General features: G+C 35.5%; 1 protein-coding gene across 1 annotated transcript; it reads right to left on the bottom strand.

Annotated features, from left to right (window-relative positions):
- Positions 1-211: 211 nt before the first annotated feature.
- gdi1 (GDP dissociation inhibitor 1) lies at positions 212-13,413 on the bottom strand. The gene is made up of 11 exons (XM_022677156.2): positions 13,136-13,413; positions 9,393-9,500; positions 9,112-9,211; positions 7,694-7,828; positions 7,344-7,542; positions 6,743-6,874; positions 6,545-6,644; positions 5,376-5,547; positions 4,608-4,752; positions 4,447-4,501; positions 212-3,328 (listed from the first exon to the last, which is right to left on the bottom strand). The coding sequence occupies exons 1-11, from the start codon at positions 13,178-13,180 to the stop codon at positions 3,176-3,178; spliced, it is 1,344 nt and encodes a 447-aa protein (XP_022532877.2). The 5' UTR covers positions 13,181-13,413; the 3' UTR covers positions 212-3,175.
- Position 13,414: the final 1 nt, after the last annotated feature.

Below are 13,414 nucleotides of genomic sequence, written 5' to 3'. Positions count from 1 at the left end.
TGAGAGAAAAAAAAATAGAAATTTTTATTTTTTTTTAGTAGTTTATTCTTGAAATATTTATTTTATTTTATTTAATTCAGTGCTTTGTCACAAAAATTCTATGAAATATCGTCATATTTTTTTATTGGGGCCATATTTGCTCACCCCTAAAATTGATTATTATTTAGTTATATGGTTTGAATAGTTTGAAAAAGGCCAAAGACAAAAAAAATCAGATTCTCAGCATTTTATTCACATTTTTTATTTTTCATTCATTGCACAAGACTGCTCAAAACACTTGTGATAAAGTCACAAATTAGAGTCATTAACCGCTTTGTCTGAAGTTCATATGTCAGTGTTTAGTGTTTAGTTAAATGACACACATCATGGAAAATAAATAAAAGTAAAAAAAGAAGATTCAAACAGCTACGAGAAATCAAATCGGTCAGAATGATGCAGGAGATGATTCTGAGCGGAGCTAAATTCGCCGAGAGTAAGACTGATGCTATTTGATTCGGTTTCCACTGAGAAGGTTTTGTCTGTCGGATTACATTACACACACACACACACACACACACACAGGTGAGAGAAGAGGAGAGACTGAATGATGCAGGACTTGCAGCACAGTAAGTGGGTCTGAGAGACCATAAGCAACGTGAAGTACGACCTTCTGAAAGTGAATTGAAAGGAATTGTACTTTATTATTAATAGTGTTTTTATATTATAATTCCCTGTGAAACTACGCAGAAAACTACTGTCGCACATCTCAATCAGCTGGAATGTGAACAAAGACATCAATTCAAGAAATCAATTAGAGAAGAACAATTAACCGATGCATGAGCTGGACTGAGAGCAGCACAGGTCATTACTCAAACTGCACAGCTTCAGGTGGCACAGGGAGAAAAAAAAAAGCCTGTGCATCATCAAAAAAAATCATCTATATTAAACAAAAAAAAGACAACAAAACAGAACAGAACAAAACACAAAGCAACCGACCAATAAGAGCCACTTGAGATTTTCTTTTTTAAGGATAAAGTATCTGAGAAATGCAAACAAAATTTAAAACAACATCTTAGTCACTAACATAACAGTACATGTTAACTCTATACACACACACACACACACACACACACACTGATGTTTAAGTGTAAAACTGTGAGAACTGGGTTAATATGGAGCGTTAACTGAAGCATGTCTTCGTGTTCACCAGAGGAACCACACTCCAGCACACAGGCTAAATCACAAAGTCAATCAGAAATGACACACAGAGAGAGAAAAAGATAGAGAGAGGAAAAGAGAAAGAGAGAAAAAGAGAGAGAACGAGTCTTAAGACCAGGGTCCAGCCTAGTTTACAAAGCCAGAACAGCGAGAAGATATGTTTAAGTGTCAAGCGGCGGCGAAGGACACATTATTCAAAAATTTACATTAACACGATTCCTAGATCAATCGCTTAATCCAGCTTTACCAGCTTCTACACAGGGCAACTCAAACGTTAATGGCTTTTAACTCCAATTCTTTTTTATTCTTGCTGCATAATCTGCATTATCATAATCTGCATTATCATAATCTGCATTATCAAAACATAGTCCATAGTCCAGGCTTCAATTTAAACCAATTCACTGTCAAATCTGAAGAAATTACACAATTAAAAGAAGCTGGGTATGTCTGTAGACAGATAAAATGTAGTGAAATAGGGCTGTGCGAAAATGTCGATATATATCGTATATATACATATATATATCCAAGTATTGCAATTTTTTTTACTTTTTTTTGCTCATTTTTTTAGCGTTTCCCAAAATCAGTATACCATATCTTTCAGACCACAAAGTGCACTTAAGTTAAAATCCTTCAATTTTCCAAAAAAACCTCAGTATGCCACCTTATACATCCTGCTAGCACTGCAGTTAGCGGCTAACGCTAATGCTGCTGCACCCAGCCTTAGTGCTGGAGAAACTCAGCCTTTTTTTTATATTGCAAATATAAGCTTAAAGATCTGTAAATAAACTGAAGTGCTTTACTCACTCAGATAAACAGTTTCCAGGAGATAAATCTGTGTAGATTAAAATCCAGCACTAGTTTGACTTGACTAAGAATTACAGTTTTGTTTTCTTAAGACGTGAAAAAAACTGCGAGTAGTGTTGCTTAAAATGCGCCTTATAATCCGGTGCACCTTATAGTCCAAAAAATACTGTAGAATTTTATTGTTAAATTGTGTTATTTAGTGTTCAGGTCCCACTGTTTTAATTAGATTAAACTAGTTAGTTTTTATACTATGACAGGTTTATCTATATATATTTTTTTAAATTGCAATATTGCATATTGTCCTGCTTACAGTATTCCAATATATAACCCAATATATATATATATATATATATATATATATATATATATATGCCAAAATACACAGGTTCAGAGATGTTGTGTCACTGATGCATTATTAATAATTATTAAAATATTAAAGGCAGATTTTTATTTTTTTTTATTTTTATTGTAATTTTTAATTTATATCACCTACTCAAAACTTCATGCTGTTTCTGTTAGTGTCTTAAAATGTTAACAGTACTATTTTCGTCACATAATAAAAAAAAAAGTCACATAATTGTTTGGAATGAATTAAAATAATAGTGATTTCACAGTTCCGATCTACTCACACACTCGTTAACGTTAATTAGTGGGTTATTATGCAAAGACATGAGGGCTGCTGCCAGAGAGACATCACTCATAAACTAAAAACGACTCACAAACAAATAAGGCGTGGAAATGTTTCACTTTTCACTTCAAACGTAGCTGGAATGATGCTTATCATGTTCACGAAAAAAGTCTAAGATGAAGGTAGCGACCTTGCTCTGTGAAGGATGCGTCGGGGGGAATGTGAGCATAAGAGCATTGTGCCTCTGTGCTAAAGTGTACATACTTGAAAAAGAAAGAGAAAGGGAGAGAAAGAGAGAGAGAAAGAGGAGAGGAAACGAGGATCGAGACTAGAAAAAGGAAAGCTAAGGGCAGCTGATAGCCGCCTGTGATCTGGTGTGGCTGTTTTAACTCTCATTTTTTAATCTAAATCCAAATGATCTAAATGGTCTAAATTTAAGCAACAAGCAACACCCTCCTCACAAGCGACCACCACCGTGTGTTTCCCCTGTAGACTGTCCTCATCTCCCTTCTCCTCCATCCCTCCATCTCCATCTCCTCCCCTCCCTCACTGCTCGTCCTCCCCGAACACGTCGTTCTGTTTGCGTTTCATGTTCTCGAAGTCAAAGTCGCTGCCCGTCATGCGCTTGTAGATGTCCTTGATGTCGTTGCAGGTCGTCTCGAAGTGAGTGGTGGCGTCGTAGGATCGTGAGGCGAAAACCTGGAAGACGTAAAAAAAAACAATTATTAATGTTACTTTATTTCAGTAATTCAGTTCAACATGTGAAACTTTTATATTATATAGGTGTTTATAATATCACACAGAGTGATCTATTTTAAGCGTTTATTTCCTTTATTGTAAAATAATAATGGCTTACAGCCAATGAAAACCCAAAAATCAGTGTCTCAGAAAATTAGAATGTTATATAAGATCCAAGTCCTGCTGGAAAATGAAATCCGCATCTCCATAAAAGTTGTTTTCAGCAGAGGGAAGCTGTAAGATATGAAGTGCTGTAAGATTATGTGAGAAAACAATACTGCACTGACTTTAGACTTGATAATAAAACACAGTGGATCAACACCAGCAGATGACAGACATGTCTCTACAAGTCCAAAGTATATGCAACCAAAAAATGTGCAATATGACCCAAAATAACCCCAATATTTTCTTTGGTCTTTTCCCTCAGCTGAACAATAAAATGCCATTTTTGGCCAAATAATTAGTCTGCAAAATCAATAAACCTCTATTTAAACTCAGAGTAGCCGAGCCGATATATAGAGAAAGGATTCGCGAAATAAAAAATAATTAATTAATTAAATAAATAAACAAAAAAAAAAAAAGCCACGTATTTTACTAAGGTATATAAGATACTGTAAAATAAGTTATAAAACAAATAAGATTAAGGTGTAAAAATCATAAAATCATTGGTGAGACAATTAAATATAATTAAATAATAACTAAAAACATTAAAAGACAAAAGAAAGGTAATAAGACAGTATTATACAATGCACCAGTTTCTATTAATATCTTTGAGGTAGATCTTGAAAACAGATAGTTTCTGAGTATGTATTGTGGATATTGAAATTCTCAACTTCGACACTTTTATATAAACTGCATACTTCATAATCAAAAGCTTTATTTATAGTATTAATAATTAGTACATAATTGAAATAGACCAATTATAATATATATATATATATAGAATACCTGCTGGTTGGTTCCATGCTAGTGTGGCAAATTCTAGCTCCTTATTTATATTGTGTTTATTCTTTAGATGCTTTCTTAAAAAGTGTTCAGGCTGGAAAACATAAGAGAAAAAAGGAAGAGCCGAGTCTCACCTGACTGTCTGAACCATCATCTGTTGGCTCATACATGTCACTGATCGCCACGAACCTGTAATACAGAAAAAATGATGAGAAGAAATAATTTTAGAGAACATAAGCTAAAATTTCTGTTTAAAAAAGTATTTAAGTATTAAATGTAAAAAAAATAAGAGTACTTTTGGTCAATGGGCTCGAGGAGCTCCAGAGCAGGCTCAATCTCAGCTTCAGGCTCTGCAGTTTCCACAGTGGTGCTCACGATGGCGATGTACTTTCCCTGCGCCGCCACGTTATGGGCATAGGAAATCATACACACGTAGATATCTGAAGACAAAACAGAAGAAAAAATATATTATTATCAATTCATTCATATGTACAATAAAATTCATATGTAAAATAAAAAGCAACTTAAAAATGATGAGTTTCTTTAATTTAATTTTACCAAATTAAAAACCTCTGGAATATAATCAAGAGGAAGATGGATGATCACAAACCATCAAACCACCAAACTGAACTGCTTGAATTTTTGCACCAGGAGTAAAGCAGCATAAAGTTATCCAAAAGCAGTGTGTAAGACTGGTGGAGGAGAACATGATGATATTGATTTCTGAACTCTTAAAACTTTATGAATATGAACTTGTTTGTTTTCTTTGCATTATTTGAGATCCGAAAGCTCTGCATCTTTTTTGTTTTTTGGTTATTTCAACCATTTCTCATTTTCTGCAAATAAATGCTCTAAATAACAATATTTTTATTTAGAATTTGGGAGAAATGTTGTCTGTAGTTTATAGAATAAAACAACAATGCTCATTTTACTCAAACATAAACCTATAAATAGCAAAATCAGAGAAACTGATTTAGAAACTGAGCAGTATAAAACATATACAAAATGTAAGCATGCCCTCTAGTGGCAGCTAATACTGAGCATCCAGTGAAGATGCACTGACCTGACTTGCGGTTAACCTGGTTCTGGGGAATGATGATCTGGCAGGAGTTGGCATCGTTGGTGTTTTTTATGGGGTGGCTGAGGATGCAGATGACCCGGATCACCTGGCCTGCTTTGCGCACGCGGTCAGGAATGTAGCTGGGGTCGCAGATGAGCTGCTTGCACCGAGCAATCTGGGTAAAAAAAAAAAAATTTAATTAATTAACTGTCTGTTATCACTACTGTGATCAAAAGTGGAGTACCATTACACACAGAATGCATTATAAGTATTATCAGCACTATTAAAACACTGAACTAACTAATTCATTAAAACTTATTAATTAAAAATGAACAGAAACTGATCTTGCCCTATTTTTGCACAGAATAATCACTTTATATTTGATTTTGTTAACCTTTTTGTACTGTGTGTTTATGTACTGTCCCCTTAAAACATATTATAGCTTGAGTAGTCATGTCTCTGTGTTCTAAATTGCAGCACAAAACCATGATATCTATTGAGAGACTGTTACAGTGTTCCCACTCACCCAGCTACTGATTGCGCACACCTGTTTTCTTGTGTATTTTTACCCCTCACTTCCACCCTGTCCTTGCCCTTGAATATTGCATTTATTATTTCTAGCAATTATACGCAATTATACTTGGTTTGTCTTCCGTTCCCAACCCTTTTTAGTTTATTCTTCTCACCTTAGTCTTCTCTCTGATATTGGATTTACTGTGTATGAGCCTGCGATGCCTGACTAATCTATTGGTATGTTGTTTATTTATGCTGACCTTTGTTATCGACCTTGCCTGTCCCTCACTACCTCTTTTTTGCTGTAGCCCTTTATTAAATACTTTGATTTGTATTTGTATCTTGTGTCTGGCCTGTGTGAAACACACTTTAATGCCCACTTTAATCTAACACCTTTAAACCACCTAGACGCCTAGATCTCTGAAAATCTTTTTCTGCCCTCATTAGTGGACAAGACTTTTTAGAGCAGTTTTGTGTAGTATCCTGTAGATTTGATGAAGGCATGGGCAAAAACAGAAAGTTTTCATTAAATAAAAATATATAATTTTTGCCATAAATTGACTGCTGCACCATTATTCATAAAGACAGTTTTGATTTTGGATGCACCAAAAAACAGTTGTTTAAAACCACTTTATCCCTTGTTTTTCTTTTCAATTTACCTCTCCTTCCGATTTCACTCCAATAACATGGCCGCCCTCCATCACTATCTCATCCACTGGTTTGTTCAGCATGTAGGTTCCTCCATAAATTGCACTTAGCCTGATGATCAGACAAATAGAAAACATGTTTCGGTTGAGTGAGGACCTCTGATTGGCTGTCGTCCCTGAGCTGCAGGGCCCATGTAGTGTTCTGCTCACCTGGCGAAGCCCTGAGGCAGTTCCCCCAGGCCGTATAACGGGTACAGGTACGGGCTTTTCCCATAACGAGCCAGTGACTCGCTGTACAGCTTGATCCGGTTGATGGTCTCCAGGCACGGCTGCTCGAGGTAACTGCGGGGAGGCAAAAATTAATTAACAAATAAATAAATTAAGAATATAAAGAAGAAAATTCTCCGATTTTCTTCAAATTATTGATAACAAGATGGACATGGAACATCATGGAATTGACCTGTTTTTATATAGTTACAATAGTTTTTCAGTAACACTAACAATTAATAATAGCGAACTAAGGTAGGTAAAGCTAAGCTAAGCAAACAAAACTGTAATAAAACAGCCTTAAAATAAGACTTTCTTTTAAAGTCAAACGAGCTCTGGATGCTCATTTTTATTTGGGTGAGAAACGTACTACCGTTTATTTACAGTAAGCTTAGATTCCCACATTTTTCCAGCACTAAGGCTGGAGTATTAGCATTAGCATCTAACCGTTAGTCGCCAATGCTAATGCTTCTCCAGCAGTGCTAGACGGGGTTAGCAGCAGGCTACAGGCTGATAATACTGCAATAAAATGACATGTTCTTACTCATCCGTCCTGTAGAGGGCCAGGGCGTGTCCAGTAAAATCTATAACATCCTGCCCCAGATCAAACTTCTTGTACACTTCCCCCATCGTCGTCTGTTTGGGATCAACACCCTCAAACGTCTTCGGGTCATTCTCGTCAAAGTTGGCCACAAAAACTAAGAATTTCCGGAAACGTCTCTTCTCAAACATCCCCATTAAATCTAAAAAATAAAATAATAATAATAATAATACAAATAAGAACTTGGTACTGAAGCAATCTCAGATATTTGGAACTGATTTCAGTGTAAATGGAAAAATATTTTTCATTAGCACAAAAGAAGAATTAATGTTATACAATATATTTATACATACTTGAAGCCAGGGCCTCTGTCTCCGTCGAGGGCACTTTATAGATCTTTCCACCTTTATACACAAAGCTTCCCTCCACCACTTTAAAATCCAGATATCTGGTCACCTCTGTATATAACAGCATCTTAACTAACTGCCCTGTAGGAATAAATAAAAAAATGTGATGTTAATTCTGTAGGACATCATGTAGTTTCATTTTTCAACTGTTTTGTTGCACAGAAAACTAATTGAGACCTGTTATCCATGAGAATAGATCATACACCTGCCAATCAAACAGTAGCTTAGCCCCGCCCACTGCACTGGACGAAAAAAAATAATAAAATAAAATAAATAAAAATCTGCAGCAAAGACATTGGGGCATGTTACTACTACAGAACAAAAGAGGTACAAGTACAAGGAATACAATTAATCATGATTACTAATTTCTTTGATTTAGAACACTTATTACCATGTTTAGGAATAAGCATTTTAGTTTTAATACAGATTTTATATAAGAATAGTATCTAATAGTGTCTTATTTTGTATACTTCATAGATTTTTTCCATAACTAGAACATAATTTAGGTCTGAAAGGGTTAAAAGAACATTGACAGAAAAAATAAATGGGTGTTGATAGGCCACTAAATTAATATTTTCACCGGTTGATATACTTTCCTAGAAATAATTGTGATAAACAATATTTTTTGGGTTATGGATTGGATCATAATTGTTGGAAAAAAGAGAAACAGCTAAAATCAACACTTTTGGGCAATATTTAGTGTATTTTTTTAGTGTAATGATTGAGGTCATGTCCATATATTGTACAATTAGGCTTAGGCAGTAGGGCTGCAATGCTTTTTACATGCTTTTTTATTGGTTCTATAAGGCTTCTGAGACAATGCAATGTTTTACTGCACCTAGACAGCTTAAATTGATAATATATATATATATGTTTAACTTGTAAATAGTGGTGGGTGATATGGCCCTAAAATAATATCACGATATTTCATGGTATTATCGCGATAACGATACACCCCTAACTGAGATATTAAAAAATGGAAGAAATTTATCAGATTTGTAACAGAAGTCAATGATCCTGAATGTCATGGCACTAATAATGCGCTCTACATATCTCCATATATCCAGTATTAAATAAAAAAATTAATGATGCTGGACAGAATCTGTCTCTAGTAGATATATAATGGGAAATGAAAACAGTGTGATTTTTCTTTTGCTAAAAACAGCAAAAAAGTAGTACCCTGATGTGATAATTCGGGATGGGTGATATGGCATGATATTTCATGGTAAAATATTGCTCACGATATAAAAAAAAAAAAATTGGCAATATTATTGTGTATGATATGATATGGCACACCCCTACTTGTAAAACATATTTAAGAAATCTGTCATTTGAGAAACTTTTAAATCTGGCTGTATAATTACCATTGGCCATGAGAAATTTAGGGATGAGGTCCACGTTCCAGTCTCTGCCCCGTCCCATCGACTCTGCAGGTCCGTCCGAAAGCTCGAACCGCTTATACAGCTGGAGGAGGAGGAGCACAGACAAAGGTCACCATTTACATACAAGGTCAATCCAGTTTCTGTTACTGCATACCAAACGGTACCAGTCTGAAACCCTGATATTAATGCATTTCTTACCCCCTCCCAATAAGCCTGATTATCAGTGACAGGACACTGATTCACACGTTGCTGAACAGCCTTACCTCCTCCAGAGGGGTGATGGAAGAACTTTCTCCTCCGTAATACGGGTTCCTGTCCATGTGCAGAACTTTCTTCCCATTCACCGACATGATCCCAGAGAGAATACATTCCTAAAATGAATAATCACAACAATGACATTAACTTAGCAATGCTTAACTGCATTTTATTTTTATTTTGTTCTTTGCAAAACCCAAAAATAACACAGAGAAATAAAAGTTTATTTGCTTTATTATTTGCTTTATTCAATATATTGTTTTTTTAACAATATATATTTTCAGCATCACCATTGCAATGTGTGTATGTGCAATTTACACATTACAGGATGTGTCAACAATCAAATAACAGTGTTGAAAAGGGGTTGAAATCAATTTGTTAAATAAACAATTCACATTTCGAACCAGTATGGATCTATTTAATGATATTAATGATATAATATGCAGTAAAAAGGAAACTGAATTTACAAATACAATTTAAATGAATTTATCTTTCTCATGTTAACAGTAATATTTTAAACTTTAAAAGCATGACTGTATGAGTCATACATCCTTTATTTTAAAAGCCTCGCCCACACTTCCTTCTGAATTTTCAATTGTGATGAAGTTATGATTGTGATGAGGCTTAGAAGGCAGGATGAGCTTGAGCTTAAGCACATCCTTGAGTAGATAAAATACTGTAGCACGTCTTCATGAGCAGGCCAAAAATAAATAAATTTGGTGCATGAATTTAACTTAAACATGGGATAAACCCAGGGTACGCCCATGAATCCTAATTTATGGGTTAAGGTCAGTCTAGGGGCTTTTCCTGATTCACTCATTTTCTATTTTGGGCATTGAAGAAGTTTCACATGCAGCATGCATATGCAACTCGGAGTGACCTACTGTATTTCAAAAAGAGCAAGTACTAAATGATTTCTAGCCAAATGACACCTTCAGATTCTCCAAAGATAAAAGCTAGTATTAGTACTTCTACTGCACGGTCACAGTACCTAAGGGCCTAAGGTTTTCACACCAGCACTATTTTGACTCTGGTTCGTTTGTACCTTTAGTGCGGTTCAATTTACCAGGTGTTAAAAGAAGTAATGGCACTCAGTCTGGTCCCAAACGAACTCTGAAATGGTTAACTTAGGGTGTGAACATAATCCAGGCTTGATCCGACCCAGCTATTAAATATACATCTATTATACAGCTAGATAACGCTAATTACCACAGCTATGAACAAACACTGTCTCTGCTGTTCCATGTTGTTTACACGTGTGGTATGTGCTGCATTCACTGACCAATCAGAGGAGACGATGTGCTCACTGGGTTTATTGGTGCACCTTTAGGTGCATTTAGGTTTATGCTTGTGTGAAACCAAACCCAACAGAGAGAAAAAAGCTCCAAATAAACAAACTCATCAACACTTACGATACTTTAATCATGGCAGCACTTTGGTGACGTTACCGATATTAAACACACGTGACTGTCAATTGTCGATACTATAAGAAAATGATCATGATGCCATAAAATGTTGATATGTTGTCCACCTCTAAACAATTACTTTAAACTGTATTTTGTGGTTTTACCCAATAGAAAATCTAGTAACGGTATGGTGCCCAATTCAGAAAATCACTCTTAATGTTATATTGAAAACAATACCAACAACAACAACATTAACAAGGCCTAAATAATTAGAAATTTTAATATTAATCTAACATCGTTTACAAATTCAACAACGTTAGCATTGAGATTATTCATGTTTTTATTGAATAAATGAAGATAATGAAGCATTTTAATGCCTCTTTTTGTTCATTAACTCATGGCTGTCCGTGATGCACCCTGGGATGTGTCTCCTTACCCCACCCAAGGATCCTCCATCACCACACACACAAACACACACACACACACACACCGCCATACAGCACCTAGCTCACCACAGACTAAATTCTCTAGCTGATAATTCCTTTTATTAGATATATGGCTTATTATGCGAAATATTTGGTGTTTATTTTCAGCACATTTATTGTAGCTAAGTTAAAAGGGAGGGTTATTAGCTGTTAGCTAGCTAAGCTAACCGGCTAGCATTGCACAGACACCCTGTATAGCTATAAATCCTATTGTTTACAGGCCATTAGCACGCTAGCTAACACAATACAGAAACACGACATTTTATTAATGAATTACAGCTAACAGTGGATAATATGGTTCAGCTGTTGAGAAAGAGACATGCAGTGTTTGGCTGGCTGCCTTTTTTGACGCACCACCGGGGCACCTGATGCCACTCCTAGCTGCTATATATTGCGAGCACCGCTGTCCCGCTGTTTTAAACACCGTTTTCCTTGCTGACATCCGTCAAACTCGTGATAATTAGTTGATAGTCATTGAGGAAAGCGAGATATATAATAATGATAAATGGAGTCTGTATAGAAAAAGCGTAGGGTGGTCGCGTAGCTTAGCTTTCAGAAATGGACTGACTGACTAACGGTGTTCTGCCGAGCTGTGCCACTTATCGATATGTGCTACTCAGCAGTTCTGCGCATGCGCTGTAGGTTGTTAGATAAATAGATAGATAATATTAATATATTTATTTGTGGGAAGCATTTATCTCCCAGAGCTCAGCCCAAACATTCAAAATATAATGAATTTAGTTAATGTATTAATTAATTTAATACATGAACGTTTATTTAATGTCAGAATTTTAACATTAACGGATGATGCCTATTAGGCAAAATTATTAGGTTAAATATTAAAGGTTGTTTTAAGGCTGTTTGCTTTTTGGCCTCCACAAGATGTGATGCAAACAAAATATTATTTTTATGTTTATTCCATGTATTTTGCTATCACGGGTATTTGCTTGAGTGTAAATCACAATTAATAAAATAATACCATTAATTGTATTATTATTAGTTGTATTAAAATAATGTATTATTATTATTATTATTATTATTATTATTAATTCTATTCATTGTATTAAATTAAAATGTAATACATGAACGTTGATTCAATGTCAGAATTTAAAATGTTATCATTAACAGATAATGACAATTAGGCTAATTTAATAGGTTAAATATTAAAGGTTGTTTTCAGGCTGTTTTTTCCGTCATCAACATTAAAAGATGCAACCAAAATATTGTTTTTACATTTATTATTTTATAGTTTTTTGCTATCAATGTTATTTGCTTGAGTACATTACAATTAATAGTAATAAAATAATAAAAAATATTGTATTATTATTAACTGTATTAAATTGAAACTAATTCATTACAGAATGTCAACATTAACTGATGATCCCTATTTAGCAGCTATGGTAGCACGTTTGGTCAGGGTAGCACAAATGGACAGAACACCGTTACAACACCATACTGAAGGAGGAGGCGATGCGTCAGCAAGTCTATCTATCTATCTATCTATATCTATCTATATCTATCTATCTATCTATCTATCTATCTATCTATCTATCTATCTATCTATCTATCTATCTATCTATCTATCTATCTATCTATCCCATCCATGCCATGATCTGATACCTACTAGATCCTGTAATCTAGGCGTGACCTAGGCACAGACAGATGCAGACACAGGTTAAAAAGCCTGATGGCTATAAACTAGCAGATGATAGTTTCACCCAGGTCCAGAACATAAAAATCCATCTCAGGGTTTAGTACCGACCGCCCGGGCGGCTCGCTACAGCTGAGCCGCCCATGCGGTTGGTGCAAAACCCAGGGATGGATTTTTACTTTATCCATCTATATTAACTAGATACTCACTGTGAGTCCGGTTCCCAGCACGATCACATCATACTCCTCATCCATGTTGAATTGATGCAGCTACAGAGTAATACAAACCGTGCCAAACGAAAACTACAGGATGCCACGCCTTAATTCGAGCGAGCTCTATGCGAGACAAGCCTACACCACTGGATCCGGCGCTCTGATGCTGCAAATGAAGCTCAGGTTCGGATTTATTACGGGATTTTTACTGCGACCGGCGAAGAGGACGTCCAAAGATGGCCCTGGCCATACCACCGACTCGGGTAGCTCGAACGC

This window comes from Astyanax mexicanus, chromosome 13 (genome assembly GCF_023375975.1).
Source record: "Astyanax mexicanus isolate ESR-SI-001 chromosome 13, AstMex3_surface, whole genome shotgun sequence".
Taxonomy (NCBI): domain Eukaryota; kingdom Metazoa; phylum Chordata; class Actinopteri; order Characiformes; family Acestrorhamphidae; genus Astyanax; species Astyanax mexicanus.
Note: the sequence above shows the minus strand (reverse complement) of the source record. Positions and strands in the feature narration are given on the sequence as shown.

Coding starts and splice junctions, on each gene's coding strand:
- gdi1 (XM_022677156.2), bottom strand. CDS start 13,180: ATGGATGAGGAGTATGATGTGATCGTGCTGGGAACCGGACTCACA. Junction 6,645..6,742: donor CTGCCTCAGGGCTTCGCCAG/GTGAGCAGAACA, acceptor TCTGATCATCAG/GCTAAGTGCAATTTATGGAG. Junction 5,548..6,544: donor GAGTGAAATCGGAAGGAGAG/GTAAATTGAAAA, acceptor TTTTTTACCCAG/ATTGCTCGGTGCAAGCAGCT.